At 35.7% G+C, this 24,310-nt stretch overlaps 1 protein-coding gene across 1 annotated transcript in view; it reads right to left on the bottom strand.

The window, feature by feature from the left end:
- The window catches only part of ALK (ALK receptor tyrosine kinase), a 633,273-nt gene that overhangs the window by 151,215 nt on the left and 457,748 nt on the right, over nt 1–24,310 (bottom strand). The window contains exon 10 of the mRNA XM_053712803.1: nt 9,606–9,751. Coding sequence (XP_053568778.1) covers nt 9,606–9,751 — 146 coding nt within the window. The remainder of the gene's footprint in view (nt 1–9,605; nt 9,752–24,310) is intronic.

Below are 24,310 nucleotides of genomic sequence, written 5' to 3'. Positions count from 1 at the left end.
TTGAAATATTCATATGATAATTTATTCACTACACACAAAATATATTCTGTTATTGTATTTCCTAAATTAACCTGTTCTTCCTATTTATCAATACTAATTTTCCGTTGACGATGATTATTTCACTGACATGCAAGTAGACATTTATTATTCATAATTTACGACCTTTGGATAATCTTACTGTTAAATACATATTCTGTAGAAAGAATATTGACACGTAGTGGGAACTCTTTCCTACTGATCCTCAGATTCTAATTGAGTGTTAAAGTCTGAATAGAAAAAAGGATTTTAATGAAATTATAAAGTGTGCTCTGGATGTCAAGAACACAAAAATTAAAATTATATTAAAAAATACATCTTCACAATGAGATGAATATTGAACAGAAAGTAGTTACAATCCAATTAAATAGATACATTCCTTTAGTATGCTATCATGTAAAACTAAATTACATTAACAGTTCATACATTCATCCTGAACATAAAGTACATCTTGCAAATTAATATACCCCATTTAAATAAACAGACATTCAATTTTCTTGATTATAATAGTTTGTAGAAAATGACTGATTTTAAAAAGCAAAACCTAACATGAATTCTAGAGCTTCTAATGCTCATATGAAAGGGCAGCAAAATGCCTGGTTTCAGTACTCTTTGGAAGTTCCAAATGAAGCAAAGGTTTTGTGATTCAGTAAGAGTGTCCTGAGACTTCCTACTCACATAGAAATGTAAAATTCACAAAGGGTATCAAAAGAAAGAGATAAATATGCGCTGGTATTACAAGTGAGGTGCAATGTGAATGTGACCTCGCGTATGCATTGCATGGAAGCATTGCACTCACGAGAGCGTGTTTCCATAGGCTGCAATGGGAGCCTCACTCTCATGGTGTGAAAACTAGCGCTGCAAAAGAGGTACGTTGTGCAGCGATGGGCAACAAATATAAATATATATGTATATGAATATATACATACAGTATATATTTATGTGTTAATATGTATATACAGATATTATCACATAAATGTATACGTATATCAGCAATTACATATATATTTACTAGAACACACAGTCACCATAGACTTCATTATAAACGCACCACTTTTAACCCTTATAACTGCTTTTATCAGTTATATTTAAATAAATAAAGATATTTATTTCTTTATAAAACTAAAACACACCACTTTATTTTTGGGGTTATTAGGGGACATTTAGAAAAGGAACCAGGGATCTGATCTCTGGTTAATTTCCTGAGCGCTAATTGCTAACGCGAACTTGCGGTAGCAATAACCAGCCACTTGTAATGGCTGGTTATTATCGTGTGCCTGTAAAAGGGCAAATTTGCCAGTTTGCAGGCATGCAATATATTAGCGCTCCACTTGTAATCTAACCCTTAGATAGGTGTGTTGCGCTTTGTTTTCTCTGATTATAGATGGATCTCTCTGAATAATGAAAGAAATTATTTTTGAGTTTTATGTCCTTTTAAATATCTTTATCTGCATTTTCTCTATTTCTAGGTTACTTTTGTATTGTGCATTTTAGTGAAATAATTTAATACATATCAGTGGGGGCAATGGCTCATGAGCAACACATTAAAGGAAAAGATTTCAGTATACTGTCTCTATAACATATACAGGGAGTGCAGAATTATTAGGCAAGTTGTATTTTTGAGGATTAATTTTATTATTGAACAACAACCATGTTCTCAACGAACCCAAAAAACTCATTAATATCAAAGCTGAATAGTTTTGGAAGTAGTTTTTAGTTTGTTTTTAGTTATAGCTATTTTAGGGGGATATCTGTGTGTGCAGGTGACTATTACTGTGCATAATTATTAGGCAACTTAACAAAAAACAAATATATACCCATTTCAATTATTTATTTTTACCAGTGAAACCAATATAACATCTCAACATTCACAAATATACATTTCTGACATTCAAAAACAAAACAAAAACAAATCAGTGACCAATATAGCCACCTTTCTTTGCAAGGACACTCAAAAGCCTGCCATCCATGGATTCTGTCAGTGTTTTGATCTGTTCACCATCAACATTTCGTGCAGCAGCAACCACAGCCTCCCAGACACTGTTCAGAGAGGTGTACTGTTTTCCCTCCTTGTAAATCTCACATTTGATGATGGACCACAGGTTCTCAATGGGGTTCAGATCAGGTGAACAAGGAGGCCATGTCATTAGATTTTCTTCTTTTATACCCTTTCTTGCCAGCCACGCTGTGGAGTACTTGGATGTGTGTGATGGAGCATTGTCCTGCATGAAAATCATGTTTTTCTTGAAGGATGCAGACTTCTTCCTGTACCACTGCTTGAAGAAGGTGTCTTCCAGAAACTGGCAGTAGGACTGGGAGTTGAGCTTTACTCCATCCTCAACCCGAAAAGGCCCCACAAGCTCATCTTTGATGATACCAGCCCAAACCAGTACTCCACCTCCACCTTGCTGGTGTCTGAGTCGGACTGGAGCTCTCTGCCCTTTACCAATCCAGCCACGGGCCCATCCATCTGGCCCATCAAGACTTACTCTCATTTCATCAGTCCATAAAACCTTAGAAAAATCAGTCTTGAGATATTTCTTGGCCCAGTCTTGACGTTTCAGCTTGTGTGTCTTGTTCAGTGGTGGTCGTCTTTCAGCCTTTCTTACCTTGGCCATGTCTCTGAGTATTGCACACCTTTTGCTTTTGGGCACTCCAGTGATGTTGCAGCTCTGAAATATGGCCAAACTGGTGGCAAGTGGCATCTTGGCAGCTGCACGCTTGACTTTTCTCAGTTCATGGGCAGTTATTTTGCGCCTTGGTTTTCCACACGCTTCTTGCGACCCTGTTGACTATTTTGAATGAAACGCTTGATTGTTCGATGATCACGCTTCAGAAGCTTTGCAATTTTAAGAGTGCTGCATCCCTCTGCAAGATATCTCACTATTTTTGACTTTTCTGAGCCTGTCAAGTCCTTCTTTTGACCCATTTTGCCAAAGGAAAGGAAGTTGCCTAATAATTATGCACACCTGATATAGGGTGTTGATGTCATTAGACCACACCCCTTCTCATTACAGAGATGCACATCACCTAATATGCTTAATTGGTAGTAGGCTTTCAAGCCTATACAGCTTGGAGTAAGACAACATGCATAAAGAGGATGATGTGGTCAAAATACTCATTTGCCTAATAATTCTGCACTCCCTGTACAGTATATCTGCAAAAATGTAATTCCCATATTTTTTTCTTTAAAATGTATTTATAAATATGTGATAACTAGGGTTGCACCGATACCATTTTTTTATGACTGAGTACAAGTACCGATACTTGTTTTCAAGTACTCGCCGATACCAATTACCGATACTTTTTTTTTAATGTCATGTGACAGTTTACCAAACACAATACAGACTAATTATTTAAGATTCCTTCTTTATAATTATAAAGGACTGTAATTCAAAAGACATTATGAAATAATAAAAAAGTTCACTGAACATGTTTATAAATAAAAAATATTACAATAAAATATTAAATTCAAAGGGGGGATACAATTGGGTTCTAGGGCTGTTATATAACATCAATCTGACATTTGTATGGAGGTTCGACTCTAAGTTGAACAGTCTTTCACTTTCCACCATACTGCATGGGGCAGAAAGATATTTTTGAGCCATTTTAGCCAAAGCTGGAAATCTGTTTATTAAATGCCCAGTACTTCAGGGGTTTGTACAGTGGTACAGTGATCTCTCCTACAATAATACAAATAACAGCAATTTGTATTGTCAGAACAGTAGTAAACAATTTTTAGTTTAGTCTCCTCTCCAGTTTAAAATGAAATGGGAACATGTAGTTTGAAAAAAACGCCACAAGATAGCATATGGGTAGGAAGTGGAGGTATCGGTTTAAGTATCGTTGCATTTGCACAAGTACAAGTACTCATGCAAATACTTGGTATCGGTACATCCCTAGTGATAACCTTGATCATTCTTTTAGAAGGGCATACGCATTTAACAGCTAATTAATTCATATAGTTAGCTTTAATTAGAGTTTTGTTTAGAACCTGTGGAAATATATTAAGTTTCTTGATAAGCACAATCATAGTGATCAATCCTTAATTGTGGCATGTATCTTTAGCCTGTAAGTAAGTGCCTTACTGCACAAAGACTGTCTGTTATTGTAAATCACCATGCTGCATTCCGAAACAGATTTGGGCCAGATTACTAGTGGAGCGCTAGCAGTTACGCACAAGCGATAAAGGGTTTATTGCGGATGTTTGTGCTCATCGGGCTTACCACTAGAATCATTACAAAAAACAAAAATGTTGCACAAAACACATAAAAAATACATTACAAAGTACACTTACACTCATCTAATAACAAATGTCTAATTTTTCAAAATTGTCTATATATAGATTAGCGTATGAAGGGGCAAAAATTGTCCCCATGTCAGTTCCTTGTATCTGTCTTATTTTGTGTCAAAATGAATAGAATTCCTTGGGTTATGAAATCTAAATGAGCCTTGGGGATATCCCACCCACAAAATGCTTTCCTAATTGCTTCAGTGCCCAAGTTATGAGGGATACATGTATATAAAGATGTTACATCACATGTAATCCACAGATAGTCTGTCTCCCATCCGAGTCCCTCAAATAGATTAATGGTATGTGTTGTGTCTCTAAGATATGCTTTAGTGCTCTTAAATACAAAAATGAATTAACAACATACCTGTGGGCCAATTCCGGAGGATCAAGAGAAATTGTAACCTAAAAGAGGACTATGAAAGAGAACCAGAACTCCTAGAGAGTAGCTTCAAGGGAAAAGAATATAGCTCTGAATGTCTCAGGCAAGCCAGGAAGAGGGTGGATACGATGGATTATGGAGATATGCTAATTTACAAAACCCTTAAAGCTCAATCGAAGAAGGATGAAGTCAGGTTCAACACCACATACAACAAAGGTAGTAGACAAATTGAATATATTTTTCAAAAACACTGATCCGTTCTGCAAACAGACCCATTGTTAAAAAGAGTAGTGGGGCCAAACCTACGATTACCTACAAGAAAAATAAAGACCTGAAAAACATTTTAGCTCCCTCGAGACTAAGACCAGCAAACAAAGAGGAAGAGAAACTGGTAAATCCATCACAATGGCTAGAGAGGCAGAATGGAACTTGGAAGTGTATAACATCAGGATGTAGCATGTGTAGCTATATACAGAAAGGTAATACCTTCCACAATTTAAAAATGGATAAAACATTCTTTTAAATATAAGTCAACATGTAGTTCCACATACGTGGTGTACATGCAGTCTGCTATATATTGGTAGGACCAAGACGATCATGAGAAAGAAACTGAACAAACACATTAACAACTGTCAAAATAATAGATTTGATCCCACCTAACATACAGTATATCCCAATAGATTATGTACACTTAGACAACGTGAAACATATTGGATTCACGAGTTGCAAACAATGACTCCTAATGGGCTTAATATAGCTATAGATCTGCAAGCATTTATGTAAGCTAGAAGCATAGAATACATATTTTTGTTTCTATTATGCATTATTATTATCGGTTATTTGTAGAGCGCCAACAGATTCCGCAGCGCTAGTCTCATCTCTTGTATTTTCTCTTCACGTAAGATATTAGTATACACATTTTCAAAATCTCTTGCAAAAATATCATTTTGTGTTTAATGTATTTATATTTTTTATACATACATATATTTTGTCCCTGGCAAATGGGATATATATTAAGCATTTAAGGTTCAATCAAATATATCTGTTTCAGTTTATGTGTAAATGTATTCACCTATTTTGTTGAATTCAGTGTATCTTTTGTACCTTTAAATAATTTTGTATTGTATACTGTATACAATTTATACACAGTGTAACCGATAGTAGTAATCCAATGCCATAGTAACGTTTACTACAATTTACTACTGGAATAAACCAATAAATATATCTTATAGTGATGTAACTGTTCACTTCGGCACTGGCTCTGTGATTGACAATCGCTCCAACCAATCACAGTAATAATTATAGCTATTTAAACTTTGAGAGCGTTAATCATGTAGATACCCTCTTGAAAAAGTCAGTCAGAGTCCGAAGGAAACGCGTCGAGGAATTAGTCTGGTGTTTACACACTTAAGTGTTTTTATTGTGTGTTTTTATTGCCCTAACATCACCTTGGATCCAACTGTCCTAATACCATCAGCGTGAAGCGATGCGCATAGACTATATGAGGATCCGGTGAGATGCATTAACATGCTTGAAACGTTTATTTCCTGTAAGTGTATTTTTTTATGTGCTTTTATATATTTTGATTAAATACTACACTCAGAATTACCTGCGCTTCTGTGTTTTTGTTTCACATCTTTTTAAAAAAAATATTTGAACCAAAGGATCATTCAGTACCAGGCTGTGAGGTCTGAATCTGGTCAGTCGATGGTGGAGTTGGGCAGTTGTGGGCATGGTTTTGGCATTCAGACAGAGCGTACAATTAAACAAAAATAAATCCAATTTACTTGTATTATCAAAGCTACCTTTTTCTCTCCTTTATTCTTTCTATGACAGCATACTGAGGTAGACTCAGTAACTGAAGTAAACTGGGGAGGTTTTAAATGTTGACATTGTTTAGATATGCATAAGATATACCAGCAATCACTGCATTGCAAAAGATTTGTATCCAAAATAATTGTTTTAGAATCTTTAAATGGACATGATACCCAAATGTTGAAGCACTTGAAAGTGATGCAGCATAGCTGTAAAAAGCTGACTAGAAAATATCACCTAAACATCTCTATGTAAAAAAGGAAGAGATTTTACCTCATATTTCCGAAGTATTCACACCCCACTATAAAGAGATTTTAAGTAGCCAGTCATGATACTAAGTCACAGGACAAGCTAGGGAGTGTACATATGACATGTGCAGGCACAGTCATGTTATTTATCTATTCAGTTTAAAGGGACATAATACTCATAGGCTAAATCACTTGAAACTGATGCAGTATAACTGTAAAAAGCTGACAGGAAAATATCACCTGAGCATCTCTATATAAAAAGGAAGATATTTTACCTCACAATTTCCTCAGCTCACCAGAGTAAGTGCTGTGTAAAACGTTATACTTTAGCTGCTGTCCAGCTGCAGGTAAAAAAATAGAAAAATTAAGAAATAGACTGCAGCCAATCAGCATCAACAATACTTAGGACATTTGAGGTAAAATATCTTTCTTTTTTACATAGAGATGTTCAGGTGATATTTTACAGCTATGCTGCATCACTTTCAAGTGTTTCAACATTTGGGTATCATGTCCCTTTAAGTAAGTTCTATGAAATGTCATGAGATCACAGCAGAGCAATCATTACCTCATGCTGATGCTAATTGGCTATTGTTTTGGGGGGTTTTCAACTAGTAGCTGGACAGCAGCTGAAGTATAACTTTTTACACAGCACTTACTCTGGTGAGCTGAAGACATTTTGAGGTAACATATATTCTCTTTTTGCATAGAGATGCTCAGGTGATATTTTCTTGTCAGCTTTTTACAGTTATGCTACATCACTTTTAAGTGATTTAGCATATAAGTATTATGTCCCTTTAAGCACTGTCAAATCATTAAGAAGTAAAGTAGTTTTTGGCAATGGAGATAAAATGAATAATGAATATGTATTGCAATGTTTATTCATTTTTTTTTTAATTTGACATTTTATGGGGGTTACATTTTTTAAGTTAATGAACCTTCAAGTGATCCCCCCCCCCCCAATATTATATTAATTTATTTTGCTACCTGTATGTCACACCTTTGGCTTATTTTAAATCTAATAAAAAGTTTGACCAATTTTATCCAATTTGCTTCAACACTTGTTAAGAACTGACAATGTCATCTTCCTTAAAATAAATACAGGAAATATGTCAGAGATAAATTGCCAACTGAAAGAAAACTCCTCATACATAAATATGTGTAAATAAACTTATTTAAACAAGTAAATATTTACATTTACTGAAATGCTCAACTCCACAGAGCTTCAAATTCTGTCTCTCCTTGAAAGAAACTGACAACACTTATGAGGATATTTTTCATTTCATCCTCCAGGGGAATTCAATCATAACAGGACTTTTTTTTTCAGGTTATTTCTAAACACATCAACAATTAGCTGTAGAGTGTGCGCAGTTTGAATATAATTTCTTATTATAATTAATTTATATCATTCATTTTCTATAAATGATAAAACAAACCTTAATAGAAGATGAAGCAGAGATGTTAAATAGAGCGAACTGTATGTTTCAATAACAGTTTTATAATTTCCTAAAATTGTATTATGCATTTGCTTCTAGTCAATTAGATAAATAATATCTGTATATTGACAGGAAGGATATAATAAGCAGCTAATTCAAAACTAAGCAACTTCTTTTAGGATGTTCCCATCATTGAACACATTAGGGAAAAGAACACAGGTATACACAGGGAATGCAAGGGGGAGTAATGTATGGCAAATTGGTTAAACACATAGTCAAAGCCAGCTCAAGCACAGCAATGCACTGCTGGGAGCTAGCTGAACCAAACACAAGAGGCATATATGTGTAGCCACCAGTCACCAGCTAGTTCCCACTAGTGCCTTTTTTGCTCCCAGATGGCGTTTTAATGGAAAGGTCTATTAAAATTGCACAATATGGGCCCTATTTATCATCAGATGCATGCACAAAAGTTCTCAGATCGGAAACCTGTCCATCCATCTTTGCGGAGAGTAGGTAGTGCTTGTATATAATATAGACACTATAGTCAAAATTAAGCATTTGTGATTCATACAGAGCATGTAAGTTTGAACAACTGTACAATGTACTTCTATTATCTAATTTGCTTTGAACTCTTGGTTTCCTTTGTTGTAAAGCATACCTAGGTAGGCTCAAGAGAAGCAGTGCACTACTGGGAACTAGATGGTGATTGGTGGCTGCACATATATGCCTCGTCTTGTCATTGGTTCACCTGGTGTAGTTAACTAGCTCCCAGTAGTGTGTTGCTTTTCCTTCAACAAATGACACGAAGAGAATTAAGCAAGTTTGATTATAAAATTAAATAGGAAAGTTATTTCAAATTGTAAGTTCAGAATCTTTCATGTACCTTTAAGAAATTAAAGGGACACTGAACCCAAATTTTTCTTTCATGATTCAGATAGAGCATGCAATTTTAAGCAACTTTCTAATTTACACCTATTATCAATGTTTCTTCATTCTCTTGCTATCTTTATTTGAAAAAGAAGGCATCTACGCTATTTTTAGGTTCAGACAACTGGACAGCACTTCAGGTGGGTGAATTTATCCACCAATCAGCAAGAACAACCTAGGTTGTTCACCAAAAATGGTCCTGCATCTAAACTTACATTCTTGTTTTTGAAATAAAGATACCAAGAGAATGAAGAAAATTTGATAATAGGAGTAAATTAGAAAGTTGCTTAAAATTGCTGCTCTATCTGAATCACGAAAGAAAAATTTTTGGTTCAGTGTCCCTTTAATTATATGAAAAACAGTCCAAATACATAATAGAGTTCCTTCTTTTTACTATACACAAACATTTTATAGGAGACTTAATTTTGTTTAATGTTGATTTAATATAGATCAAGTGTGAGCAATACTCACACGAGGGCAGGCGTCTTCTCCTTGTTGCCCAACCAATATGTATAAGACATCATTCTTTTGAAGCTCAAATATTCCCAGTATTGAAGTTCCATGTGCCCTAGAAGAGGTCTTCCCTCCTTTCCCCCCAGCCGCTCCATAACCTGAAATTCTAAAACAAATAGTGAGTTAATATTGTTCTGTAATCTTTGTCAGCCTATTTAACCAGTGTTTTTTAGGTTAATGTTAAAAGCAGCGTACTAAATGGGAGTCAGGATACCCATTAGTAATGTCCAGTATGAAGACAGTTATGTACATTTTGTATATAATCAAACCTCAGCTGAAATAATGCCAGTTCTAGACACCATTCTACCATCGTTATTCACATACACCCCAGTATAGTTCAACAGAATGCATATTTTTTTGCAGGCAGGTATGAGAAGAATTTTAATGAACACCTTATCGACATACATACATTTTATTTATTGAATTTAGCAAGAAAAGCCACAAAGTAATTCACACCTGCACTGATGTTTTATGTTAAATTTTAATTCATATGTTTGCAGAAAATATTGACTATACATTTTGATGGGTTAAATAAAATACTAGTTTATATTTAAATATTTAAAACACAAGCTTTATATTTGTCATGGCTATACATGCTTCACCCATGTTCCTATGGCCGTTAGTATGTACATGGTGCACAGAAAGACGTGGTACAACATTATTGATGTAGGTTTGTTCACAATAAGCTAAACTGAAATAGTCTCAAATTTGTAGGCGTAAAGGCATAATATATACGCATCAAAACATACTGTGCATAATATATACATATCACAACATACTGTGCATAATATATACATATCACAACATACTGTGCATAATATATACATATCACAACATACTGTGCATAATATATACATATCACAACATGCGGTGCATGATATATACATATCACAACATACTGTGCATAATATATACATATCACAACATACTGTGCATAATATATACATATCACAACACACTGTGCATAATATATACGCATCAAAACATACTGTGCATAATATATACATATCACAACATACTGTGCATAATATATACGCATCAAAACATACTGTGCATAATATATACATATCAAAACATACTGTGCATAATATATACATAGCAAAACATACTGTGCATAATATATACATATCAAAACATACTGTGCATAATATATACATAGCAAAACATACTGTGCATAATATATACATATCAAAACATACTGTGGAGGGAAATTATTACAGTGCTTATCATAAAAAGTAACTTGTTTGTGCATAAACTTTGATGTAAAATTCTTACTGAACCTATAATACAACATTTAACTATTCTCAAGAAAAAGATAGATTTTCTCAGGATTAAAGGGACATTTTAATAAAAAACCTTCTCCTCTTTATTGTGTTCCCAATTATCCACTTTACCTGCTGGAGTGTATTCATTTGTTTACAAGTATTTCCATTACCTTTATAATGGCATTTGAAATAGTTGATTTAGCCTGTGGTTTCCCCACCTATTCTAAAAGTGTCTGGCTTTAGGTCCAAGCTATAGATAAGCTGTGTAAACAAAGTCAGCAGAAGAAATGACACTCCCAGTGGGGTATAGAAGACATAAGGTAATAAAATGTTAATTTTCCATTGTTCTCTCCATATATTGGTCTTTGATTTACTCACCTATATAAGATAAAGAATCATGTAGCTGTACACAATGTGATAAAGTAATGAGATCTGATTATAACTATAAGCCCAACCCTTTTTATTAGGTTGTGGCATCAAAACACAAAATCAGCTATTTAATGTACACAAATAAACCTTAAAAAGAAAATTCTCATACATTTTATACTCTGCAGTTGGTAAAAAAAAGTAATTGGAAACACATTAAGGGAAAAAAATTATTTACAGTATACTGTCCCTTTAAGGTTGGAAACCACAGGTAGGGAGAGATGAATGTCTGAAAAATGTCATATGAATGTCCAAAAAATGTTTCTTTGAAATTTAGTGCTTAACATTGAATGTTTCTATAGAGGTAATTGTATGTTTTAGTATTTACAAATGTATAATGTATGTAATTAAAATGTGATTGATTCTCATAGAATAAATGTATGAAAATCAACATCTGAATTCAAATGCTAATTTTCATAGTTTAAGACTACGACAAACCAACATTAAAATGTTTTTGTAACTGTTTCTCTTCTTAGATTGAATATAGCATACACAAATATGCAGAATTAACATCCATTTGAAACAACAAATTGTGTGAATGTTTGGTAAATATTTAAAAGTCTGTTATAACAAAGAGAATCATTTGGCTATTAGACATATTAGTAATGAAGAAAAGTATATCAAATTGAAAAGAGCGTGATTGAAAGCAGAAATTTGAGAAGAGTTTGTAGAAAATAATTAAATTGTGTTGGAATAAAAATAAAGTGGCAGAAAACAGTATTGTTTTAAATGGCTATATATTTTTCTTTTAAGGATGTGATGCTGTTATTGTTATGAAAGAATATGACTTCTGCACCGTTAATACTTTGTTAACAATTTGTGCTATGTTTATACCTTACTAAAAGCAAACCTTGAATGTTTTGTAATAATGTTCCAGTTATACTATATTGAAATGAATTATGTTTGGTTAAACATTAAACTTTCGGATATTTTTTTTACTGTAAAATAATTACCTTGTGCTGGGAACAAAAATATTCATAAAATAACATTTCAAAAAGCCAATTAAGTTGCAAGTAAGTCACAGTTTATGTAAAGTGTTCGTCTAGCAGTGACTGAAAATCTACATATTCATGATTAAATTGAAACCTCTTTGGAGATAAAAGTTTTTTTCTGTAAAACTTCTCCCTTGCCCCCTGAGCTCATACTCAACAATTAAACTGTACATGAGGGTGGAATACTCATTTTTCAAGCACTTTTTTTTAGCTTCATGGCAAAACCTGGTTCTTGTATACCCCCTTGTTAGACTATGCCCTCAACAGATTTATAGGTATGCAATGTGTTAATATTGACAATAATATATGATTTTGTCATATTGATTTGTAGATTTTTGCACTGCACTAGCTTATGAAATATAAAGTTCTAGTAAGGGAAAAAACCCCATCTCAAATCTTTATTTCTTCCATAGAAGCACAAAAACAGACTCTCTAATGCGTTTAGCCGCTATACAGCCATAATCATAAACTAATATCATTTTGAAATATTCTTTAATAATGGCACTCATGTCCTTACTGGCACAAACCAAACTTTTATAAACATAGTAAACATTGATGTACAGTTACAAAGGTTCTTTAAAGGAACATTCAACTCAAAAATATTTTTTCATGATTCAGATAGAGAAAACAACTTTCCAATTTACTTCTTTTTTCCAGTTTGGTTTGTTCGCTTGGTATCCTTAGTTGAAAAGCATACCTAGGTAGATTCAGGAGCTGAGAGCTAGCTAATTGGTGGCTTCACATAAATACCTCTTGAGATTGGCTTACCAATGTGTTTAGCTAGTTCCCAGCAGTGCATTGCAGCTCCTTCAAGAAAGGAGAATCAAAGAATGAAGCAACATCGATCATAAAATTAAATTGGAACGTTGTTTACACATGTATGCTCTATCTAAATCATGAAATAAACATTATGAGTTATATGTCCCTTTAAACAAAACAATAAGACAGTAGAAAACACCCCACATTTGCAGAAAGAAGTTAAAGTCAATTGCCAACCGATTCAAAATCATAATTATATTACTAACACTAACGCCTAGATTTAGAGTTTTGTCGGTAAAGACCCGCGTAGCTAACGCAGCTTTTTTTCCCAACGCACCCTTAAGACAACGCTGGTATTTAGAGTTATCTGAGGGGCTGGGTTAGGCTCCAAAAAGGGTGCGTTGAGCCTAATTTACCGCCACTTCAACGCTCAATACCAGCGTTGCTTACTGTAGCGGTAAGCTGGAAAAACATGCTCGTGCACGATTCCCCCTTACGAAACAATGGGGCTGTTTGGGCTGAAAAAAACCTAACACCTGCAAAAAAGCAGCGTTAAGCTCCCAACGCAGCCCCATTGTTTCCTATGGGGAAACAGTTTCTAAGTCTGCACCTAACACCCTAACATGAACCCCGAGTCTAAACACCCCTAATCTTACACTTATTAACCCCTAATCTGCTGCCCCTGCTATCGCTGACACCTGCATTAAATTATTAACCCCTAATCTGCCGCTCCGGACACCGCCGCAACCTACATTATCCCTATGTACCCCTAATCTGCTGCCCCTAACACCGCCAACCCCTATATTATATTTATTAACATCTAATCTGCCCCCCCCACGTCGCCGCTACCTTACCTACACTTATTAACCCCTAATCTGCCGACCGGACCTCGCCGCCACTATAATAAATGTATTAACCCCTAAAGCTAAGTCTAACCCTAACCCTAACACCCCCCTAAATTAAATATAATTTTAATCTAACAAAATAAATTAAATATTATTAACTAAAGTATTCCTATTTAAAACTAAATACTTACCTGTAAAATAAACCCTAATATAGCTACAATATAACGAATAATTATATTGTAGCTATTTTAGGGTTTATTTTTATTTTACAGGCAACTTTGTATTTATTTTAACTAGGTACAATAGCTATTAAATAGTTATTTACTATTTAATAGGTAGTACTACCTAGTTAAAATAATTACAAAATTACTTGTAAAATAAATCCTAACCTAAGTTACAATTAAACCTAACACTACACTATCAATAAATAAATTAAATAAATTAACTACAAGTACCTACAATTAAATACAATTAAATAAACTAAACTAAATTACAAAAACAAACACTTACTTACAAAAAATAAAAAAAGATTACAGGAATATTAGGCTAATTACACCTACTCTAAGCCCCCTAATAAAATAAAAAAGCCCCCCAAAATAATAAAGGTCCCTACCCTATTCTAAATTAAAAAGTAACCAGCTCTTTTACCAGCCCTTAAAAGGGCTTTTTGCGGGGCATGCCCCAAAGTAATCAGCTCTTTTGAATGTAAAAAAAAAAATACAACCCCCCCCAACATTAAAACCCACCACCCACATACCCCTACTCTAACCTAAACCCCCCTTAAATAAACCTAACACTACCCCCCAAAGATCACCCTACCGGGCACCGATGGACCAAAAGAGGACATCCGGGCATCCTATCCGGGCGGAAGAGGACATCTTCATCCATCCGGATCGGAGCGGAGCCATCTTTTTCCAGCCGACGCAGATCCATCCTTCTTCACCGACGCCTACTCGCCGAATGAAGGTTCCTTTAAATGACGTCATCCAAGATGGCGTCCCTCGAATTCTGATTGGCTGATTCTATCGGAATTAAGGTAGGAAAAATCTGATTGGCTGATTGAATCAGCCAATCAGATTCAAGTTCAATCCGATTGGCTGATCCAATCAGCCAATCAGATTGAGCTCGCATTCTATTGGCTGTTCCGATCAGCCAATAGAATGCAAGCTCAATCTGATTGGCTGATTGGATAGGATGAAGACTTCTGCCACTCCGGATGTCCTCTTTTGATCCATCGGTGCCCAGCTGGGTGAACACGGCTCAAGGTAGGGTGATCTTCAGGGGGGTAGTGTTAGGTTTATTTAAGGGGGGTTTGGTTTAGAGTAGGGGTATGTGGGTGGTGGGTTTTAATGTTGGGGGGGGGGTTGTATTTTTTTTTACAGGCAAAAGAGCTGATTACTTTGGGGCATGCCCCGCAAAAAGCCCTTTTAAGGGCTGGTAAAAGAGCTGGTTACTTTTTAATTTAGAATAGGGTAGGGACCTTTATTATTTTGGGGGGCTTTTTATTTTATTAGGGGGCTTAGAGTAGGTGTAATTAGCCTAATATTCTTGTAATCTTTTTTTATTTTTTGTAATTTAGTGTAATTTATAGTTTATTTAATTGTATTTAATTGTATTTAATTGTAGGTACTTGTAGTTAATTTATTTAATTTATTTATTGATAGTGTAGTGTTAGGTTTAATTGTAACTTAGGTTAGGATTTATTTTACAGGTAATTTTGTAATTATTTTAACTAGGTAGCTATTAAATAGTTAATAACTATTTAATAGCTATTGTACCTAGTTAAAATAAATACAAAGTTGCCTGTAAAATAAAAATAAACCCTAAAATAGCTACAATATAATTATTAATTATATTGTAGCTATATTAGGGTTTATTTTACAGGTAAGTATTTAGTTTTAAATAGGAATACTTTAGTTAATAATATTTAATTTATTTTGTTAGATTAAAATTATATTTAACTTAGGGGGGTGTTAGGGTTAGGGTTAGACTTAGCTTTAGGGGTTAATATATTTATTATAGTAGCAGCGAGGTCCGGTCGGCAGATTAGGGGTTAATACTTGAAGTTAGGTGGCGGCGATGTTAGGGAGGGCAGATTAGGGGTTAATAATATTTATTATAGTGTTTGCGAGGCGGGAGTGTGGTGGTTTAGGGGTTAATAACTTTATTAGAGTAGCGGCGAGGTCCAGTCGGCAGATTAGGGGTTAATAAGTGTAGGTAGGTAGCGGCGACGTTGGGGGGGGCAGATTAGGGGTTAATAAATATTATGTAGGTGTCGGCGATGTTAGGTGCAGCAGATTAGGGGTTCATAGGGATAATTTAGGTGGCGGCGGTGTGCGGTCGGCAGATTAGGGGTAAAAAATATTTATTATAGTGGCAGCGATGTGGGGGGACCTCGGTTTAGGGGTAGTTTATGGGTGTTAGTGTACTTTAGAGCACAGTAGTTAAGAGCTTTATAAACCGGTGTTAGCCCAGAAAGCTCTTAACTACTGACTTTTTTTGCGGATGGAGCCTTGTCGGTAGAGGCTCTACCGCTCACTTCAGCCGAGACTCTAAATACCGGCGTTAGGAAGATCCCATTGAAAAGATAGGATACGCAATTGGAGTAAGGGGATCTGCGGTATGGAAAAGTCGCAGCTTGAAAGTGAGCGGTAGACCCTTTCCTGGCTGAATCTAAATACCAGCGGGCAGCCAAAAGCAGCGTTAGGACCCCTTAACGCTGCTTTTGACGGCTAATGCAGAACTATAAATCTAGGCGAAAGTTTATTAATGTTGAAATAAATACATTGTCATGTTAAAATAAATTCATTAAAAGTGTCACATCTATATTTATTTGTTTCTTTCATATGGTAACTGGTATAAATGTTTCTAAGAAATATCTAGTAAAGAATGTATTTAAAAAAGCAAAACCTGTTGTAACATTCACCTGTGGTTAATAATATCTAGAGGAACCTAGGTACATAATTGACATGACAATTCAGTATCCTTCCTATTTGCATACTATTTTCAATTTGCTGCCTCCTGTGGCTGAAGGCTGAACAACATCTATCGCTGACCATAGGAAAGTTTCTACCCTTTGTTGATGTTAAAGGGACACTGAACCCAAATTTCTTTTGTAATTCAGAAAGAGCATGCAATTTTAAGCAACTTCCTAATTTACTCCTATTATCAATTTTTCTTCGTTCTTTTGCTATCATTATTTGAAAAAGAAGGCATCTAAGCTTTTTTTTGGTTTCAGTACTCTGGAAAGCACTTTTTTATTGGTGGATGAATCTATCCACCAATCAGCAAGGACAACCCAGGTTGTTCACCAAAAATGGGCCGGCATCTAAACTTACATTCTTGCATTTCAAATAAAGATACCAAGAGAATGAAGAAAATTTGATAATAGGAGTAAATTAGAAAGTTGCTTAAAATGTCATGCTCTATCTGAATAACAAAAGAAAAAAAATTGGGTACAGTGTCCCTTTAATGCTGATGCACTGGTTTATGTTTTATAATTATCTTTACATCATTGGACAGTTCTGTGTGGGGTGTGAGGCAAGTCTGGGTGGAGTCTGGGTATTATTGGGTTAGGTTTGAAACACTTCTGGCTGGAGTTATGTACTTAACTTGAGGTTAAAAAAAAGGAAAAAAGTGGAAGCAGGACAATGCTGTGAGACAATTGCTCTTATATATTCTGCCTTCTGATCTCTGTTTCCTTTATATTCTCTGTTGCACAATGCTTGTCAGCACTGTTTGCAAACACTTCTATCACTGCTGTTTTTAAGGTACCTGTGCACCACTGAACAGGCACGAAGTCAGTAGTTAACCTTTTCTGTTCATGGCATTAAAGTAAATGAATAAGAGCACAGACAATTATATAACCTTTGCAGGTAAGGATTTGTTGTTGCTAGGAATATAAATATAAACATGTAATTATGATACCAGGATTACTCAAGAGAGTTGTTAGTGCTAAACACAGAGTGCAATTAGTCACCTGTAATTAAACTTTCAGAACATACCTGCACTTAAAAATCAGCAAGATCTGGAGGAAACAATTACAGATCTCCATAACCAGCTCCCAGTTGGGTGGGGATCAAGTGTTAAAATGACTAATTATAGCTTTTAAAGACTTATCCTGAAAAGCTTCTGCCAGCTCAAACAAAAATGTCTGAAGCATAAGATTCCGGCTAAAATACATTCGCCTAGATTACAAGTTTTGCGTTAGAGGCTGTGCGGTGCTAACGAGCAGTTTATGCTTACCGTTCACTTACAGACAGCGCTGGTATCACAGGTTTTTACAAACCCGGCGTTAGCCGCAGAAAAGTGAGCGTAGAGCAAAATTTTGCTCCGCATCTCACCTCAATACCAGCGCTGCTTACGTTAGCGGTGAGCTGGTAAAACGTGCTTGTGCACGATTTCCCCATAGGAATCAATGGGGGAGAGCCGGCTGAAAAAAACACCTGCAAAAAAGCAGCGTAAAACTCCTAACGCAGCCCCATTGATTCATATGGGGAAAATACATTTATGTCTACACCTAACACCCTAACATGAACCCAGAGTCTAAACACCCCTAATATTACACTTATTAACCCCTAATCTGCCACTCCCAACATCGCCGACACCTGCATTATATTTTTAACCCCTAATCTGACGCTCTGGACACCGCTACATTATACTTATGAACCCCTAATCTTCCGCCCCCAACATCGCCGACACCTACATTTTATTTATTAACCCCTATTCTGCTGCCCCCAATGTCCCCGCAACCTACCTACATTTATTAACCCCTAATCTGCCGCCCCCAACGTCGCCGCCATTATAATAAAGTTATTAACTCCTAAACCTAAGTCTAACCCTAACCCTAACACCCCCTAACAAACATAATTAAAATAAATCTAAATAAAATTACTACAATTAACTAAATTATTCCTATTTAAAACTAAATTCTTACCTATAAAATAAACCCTAAGCTAGCTACAATATAACAAATAGTTACATTGCAGCTAGCTTAGGGTTTATTTTTATTTTACAGGCAACTTTGGATTTATTTTAACTAAGTAGAATAGTTATTAAATAGTTATTAACTAATTAATAACTACCTAGTTAAAATAAAGACAAATTTACCTGTAAAATAAAACCTAACCTAAGTTACAATTACACCTAACACTACACTACAACACTACACTACAATTAAATTAATTACCTAAATTAAATACAATTAATTACAATTAAATAAAATTATCTAAAGTACAAAAACCCCCCTACTAAATTACAGAAAATAATAAACAAATTACAAGATTTTTAAACTAATTACACCTAATCTAATCCCCCTAACAAAATAAAAAAGCCCCCCCAAAATAAAAAAGCCCTACCCTACACTAAATTACAAATAGCCCTTAAAAGGGCCTTTTGCGGGGCATTGCCCCAAAGTAATCAGCTCTTTTACCTGAAAAAGAAATTACAATCCCCCCCCAACATTAAAACCCACCACCCACACAACCAACCCTACTCTAAAACCCACCCAATCCCCCCTTAAAAAAACATAACACTAACCCCTTGAAGATCACCTTACCGGGAGACGTCTTCACCCAACCAGGCAGAAATGGTCCTCCAGACGGGCAGAAGTCTTCATCCAAAGGGGCAGAAGTGGTCCTCCAGATGGGCAGAAGTCTTCATCCAGACGGCATCTTCTATCTTCATCCATCCGGCGCGGAGCGGGTCCATCTTCAAGACATCCGACACGGAGCATCCTCTTCTTTCCATGGCCGATGACTGAATGAAGGTTCCTTTAAATGACGTCATCCAAGATGGCGTCCCTTCAATTCCGAATAGGCTGAGTTAAGGTTGCATCAGCCAATAGGATTGAACTGGCATTCTATTGGCTGATTGGAACAGCCAATAGAATACCAGCTCAATCCTATTGGCAGATTGGATCAGCCAATAGGATTGAACTTCAATCCTATTGGCTGATTGCATTAGCCAATAGGATTTTTTCTACCTTAATTCTGATTGGCTGATAGAATTCTATCAACCAATTGGAATTGAAGAGATGCCATCTTGGATGACATCATTTAAAGGAACCTTCATTCAGTCGTCGGCCGTGGAAAGAAGAGGATGCTCCGTGTCGGATGTCTTGAAGATGGACCCGCTTCGCGCCGGATGGATGAAGATAGAAGATGCCGTCTGGATGAAGGCTTCTGCCCATCTGGAGGACCACTTCTGCCCGGTTGGATAAAGACTTCTGCCCGTCTGGAGGACCACTTCTGCTGGGTTGGGTGAAGACGTCTCCTGGTAAGGTGATCTTCAAGGGGTTAGTGTTTAAGGGGGATTGGGTGGGTTTTAGAGTAGGGTTGGTTGTGTGGGTGGTGGGTTTTAATGTTGGGGGGGGAATTGTAATTGTTTTTCAGGTAAAAGAGCTGATTACTTTGGGGCAATGCCCCACAAAAGGCCCTTTTAAGGGCTATTTGTAATTTAGTGTAGGGTAGGGCTTTTTTTTTAATTATTTTCTGTAATTTAGTGGGGGATTTTTGCACTTCAGATAATTTTATTTAATTGTAATTAATTGTATTTAATTTAGGTAATTAATTTAATTATAGTGTAGTGTTAGGTGTTAGTGTTAGTGTTAGGTTAGGTTTTATTTTACAGGTAAATTTGTCTTTATTTTAACTAGGTAGTTATTAAATAGTTAATAACTATGTAATAACTATTCTACCTAGTTAAAATAAATCCAAAGTTGCCTGTAAAATAAAAATAAACCCTAAGCTAGCTACAATGTAACTATTAGTTATATTGTAGCTAGCTTAAGGTTTATTTTATAGGTAAGTATTTAGTTTTAAATAGGAATAATTTAGTTAATTGTAGTAATTTTATTTAGATTTATTTTAATTATATTTAAGTTAGGGGGTGTTAGGGTTAGACTTAGATTTAGGGGTTAATAACTTTAATATAGTGGCGGCGACGTTGGGGACGGCAGATTAGGGGTTAATAAATGTAGGTAGGTGGCGGCGATGTTAGGGACGGCAGATTAGGGCTTAATAATTTTTAACTAATGTTTGCGATGTTGGGTGCGGCGGTTTAGGGGTTAATATGTTTATTATAGTGGTGGCGATGTCCGGTTTGGCAGATTAGGGGTTAAAATATTTATTTTAGTGTTTGCGATGTGGGGGGGGGGGGGGCCTCGGTTTAGGGGTTAATAGGTAGTTTATGGGTGTTAGTGTACTTTTTAGCACTTTAGTTAAAGGGACACTCAGGTTAAATTAAATTTTCATGATTCAGATACAGCATGTCATTTTAAACAACTTTCCAATTTACTTCCATTAAAAAAAATGTGCACATTCTTTTATATTTAAAATTTTTGAGTCAACAGATCCTACTGAGCATGTGCAAGAATTCACAGACTACACGTATATGCATTTGTGATTGGCTGATTGCTATCACATGGTACAAGGGGAGTGGAAATATACATAACTTTGAAATTTGTTATAAAAAAATCCACTACTCATTTGAAGTTCAGACTAAGTGCTATTGCATTGTCTTGTTATCTTGCATTTGTTGATTATGCAAATCTAATGTGTTGACTGGTCCTTTAAGAGTTTTATGCTACGGTGTTGTAGTGTAAAACTCTTAACTACTGACTTTAAAATGCGGTACGAGTCTTGACAGGAGAGGGTCTACCGCTCACTTTTTGTCAGACTCGTAATATCGGCACTATGCAAGTCCTATTGAAAAAATAGAATACGCAATTGACGTAAGTGGATTTGGGGTATTTACGAGTCTGGCCAAAAAAGTGAGCGGTACACCTGTACCTGCAGGACTCGTAATACCAGCGGGCGTTAAAAAGCAGCGTTAGGACCTCTTAACGCTGCTTTTTAAGGCTAACGCAAGACTCGTAATCTAGGCCATTGTCTTTTAATAACAAAATAGCCCAAAACCTTATTATAGTTACCACAATATTACACGTAAGTAAATAGAGGAAAATTTCACATACCTGCATTCCCAAACTATGCTGTTTACTCTATCTTTAAAGAACCACCGTACTTCATATTTTCTTTAATATGAAAGAGCAGGAGGTATTTAAAGGGACATAATACTCATATGATAAATCACTCAAAACTGATGAAGTATAACTGTAAAAAGCTGACAGGAAAATATCACCTGAGCATCTCTAAGTAAAAAAGGAAGATATTTTACCTCACAACTTCCTCAGCTCAGCAGAGTAAGTTCTGTGTAAAAAGTTATACTCAGCTGCAAACCAGCTGCAGGTAAAAAAAATTATTGTAGCTAGCTTAGGGTTTATTTTTATTTTACAGGCAACTTTGGATTTATTTTAACTAGGTAGAATAGTTATTATATAGTTATTAACTATTTAATAACTACCTAGTTAAAATAAAGACACATTTACCTGTAAAATAAAACCTAACCTAAGTTACAATTACACCTAACACTACACTAAAATTAAATTAATTACCTAAATTAAATACAATTAATTACAATTAAATAAAATTATCTAAAGTACACCCCCCCCACTAAATTACAGAAAATAATAAACAAATTACAAGATTTTTAAACTAATTACACCTAATCTAATCCTCCTAACAAAATAAAAAAGCCCCCCCAAAATAAAAAAGCCCTACCTTACACTAAATTACAAATAGCCCTTAAAAGGGCCTTTTGCGGGGCATTGCCCCAAAGTAATCAGCTCTTTTACCTGAAAAAGAAATTACAATCCCCCCCAACATTAAAACCCACCACCCACACAACCAACCCTACTCTAAAACCCACCCAATCCCCCCTTAAAAAAACATAACACTAACCCCTTGAAGATCACCTTACCGGGAGACGTCTTCACCCAACCAGGCAGAAGTGGTCCTCCAGACGGGCAGAAGTCTTCATCCAACCGGGCAGAAGTGGTCCTCCAGATGGGCAGAAGTCTTCATTCAGACGGCATCTTCTATCTTCATCCATCCGGCGCGGAGCGGGTCCATCTTCAAGATATCCGACACGGAGCATCCTCTTCTTTCCATGGCCGATGACTGAATGAAGGTTCCTTTAAATGACGTCATCCAAGATGGCGTCCCTTCAATTCCGATTGGCTGATAGAATTCTATCAGCCAATCGGAGTTAAGTTTGCATCAGCCAATAGGATTGAACTGGCATTCTATTGGCTGATTGGAACAGCCAATAGAATGCCAGCTCAATCCTATTGGCAGATTGGATCAGCCAATAGGATTGAACTTCAATCCTATTGGCTGATTGCATTAGCCAATAGGATTTTTTCTACCTTAATTCTGATTGGCTGATAGAATTCTATCAGCCAATTGGAATTGAAGAGATGCCATCTTGGATGACATCATTTAAAGGAACCTTCATTCAGTCGTCGGCCGTGGAAAGAAGAGGATGCTCCGTGTCGGATGTCTTGAAGATGGACCCGCTTCGCGCCGGATGGATGAAGATAGAAGATGCCGTCTGGATGAAGGCTTCTGCCCATCTGGAGGACCACTTCTGCCCGGTTGGATAAAGACTTCTGCCCATCTGGAGGACCACTTCTGCCCGGTTGGGTGAAGACGTCTACTGGTAAGGTGATCTTCAAGGGGTTAGTGTTTAAGGGGGATTGGGTGGGTTTTAGAATAGGGTTGGTTGTGTGGGTGGTGGGTTTTAATGTTGGGGGGGAATTGTAATTTTTTTCAGGTAAAAGAGCTGATTACTTTGGGGCAATGCCCCACAAAAGGCCCTTTTAAGGGCTATTTGTAATTTAGTGTAGGGTAGGGCTTTTTTTTTTTATTATTTTCTGTAATTTAGTGGGGTTTTTTTGCACTTTAGATAATTTTATTTAATTGTAATTAATTGTATTTAATTTAGGCAATTAATTTAATTATAGTGTAGTGTTAGGTGTTAGTGTTAGTGGTAGGTTAGGTTTTATTTTACAGGTAAATTTGTCTTTATTTTAACTAGGTAGTTATTAAATAGTTAATAACTATGTAATAACTATTCTACCTAGTTAAAATAAATCCAAAGTTGCCTGTAAAATAAAAATAAACCCTAAGCTAGCTACAATGTAACTATTAGTTATATTGTAGCTAGCTTAAGGTTTATTTTATAGGTAAGTATTTAGTTTTAAATAGGAATAATTTAGTTAATTGTAGTAATTTTATTTAGATTTATTTTAATTATATTTAAGTTAGGGGGTGTTAGGGTTAGACTTAGATTTAGGGGTTAATAACTTTAATATAGTATCGGCGACATTGGGGGCGGCAGATTAGGGGTTAATAAATGTAGGTAGGTGGCGGCGATGTTAGGGACGGCAGATTAGGGCTTAATAATTTTTAACTAATGTTTGCGATGTTGGGTGCGGCGGTTTAGGGGTTATTATGTTTATTATAGTGGTGGCGATGTC

This window comes from Bombina bombina, chromosome 4 (assembly GCF_027579735.1).
Source record: "Bombina bombina isolate aBomBom1 chromosome 4, aBomBom1.pri, whole genome shotgun sequence".
Lineage (NCBI taxonomy): Eukaryota > Metazoa > Chordata > Amphibia > Anura > Bombinatoridae > Bombina > Bombina bombina.
This window is presented reverse-complemented; position numbering and strand designations above follow the sequence as displayed.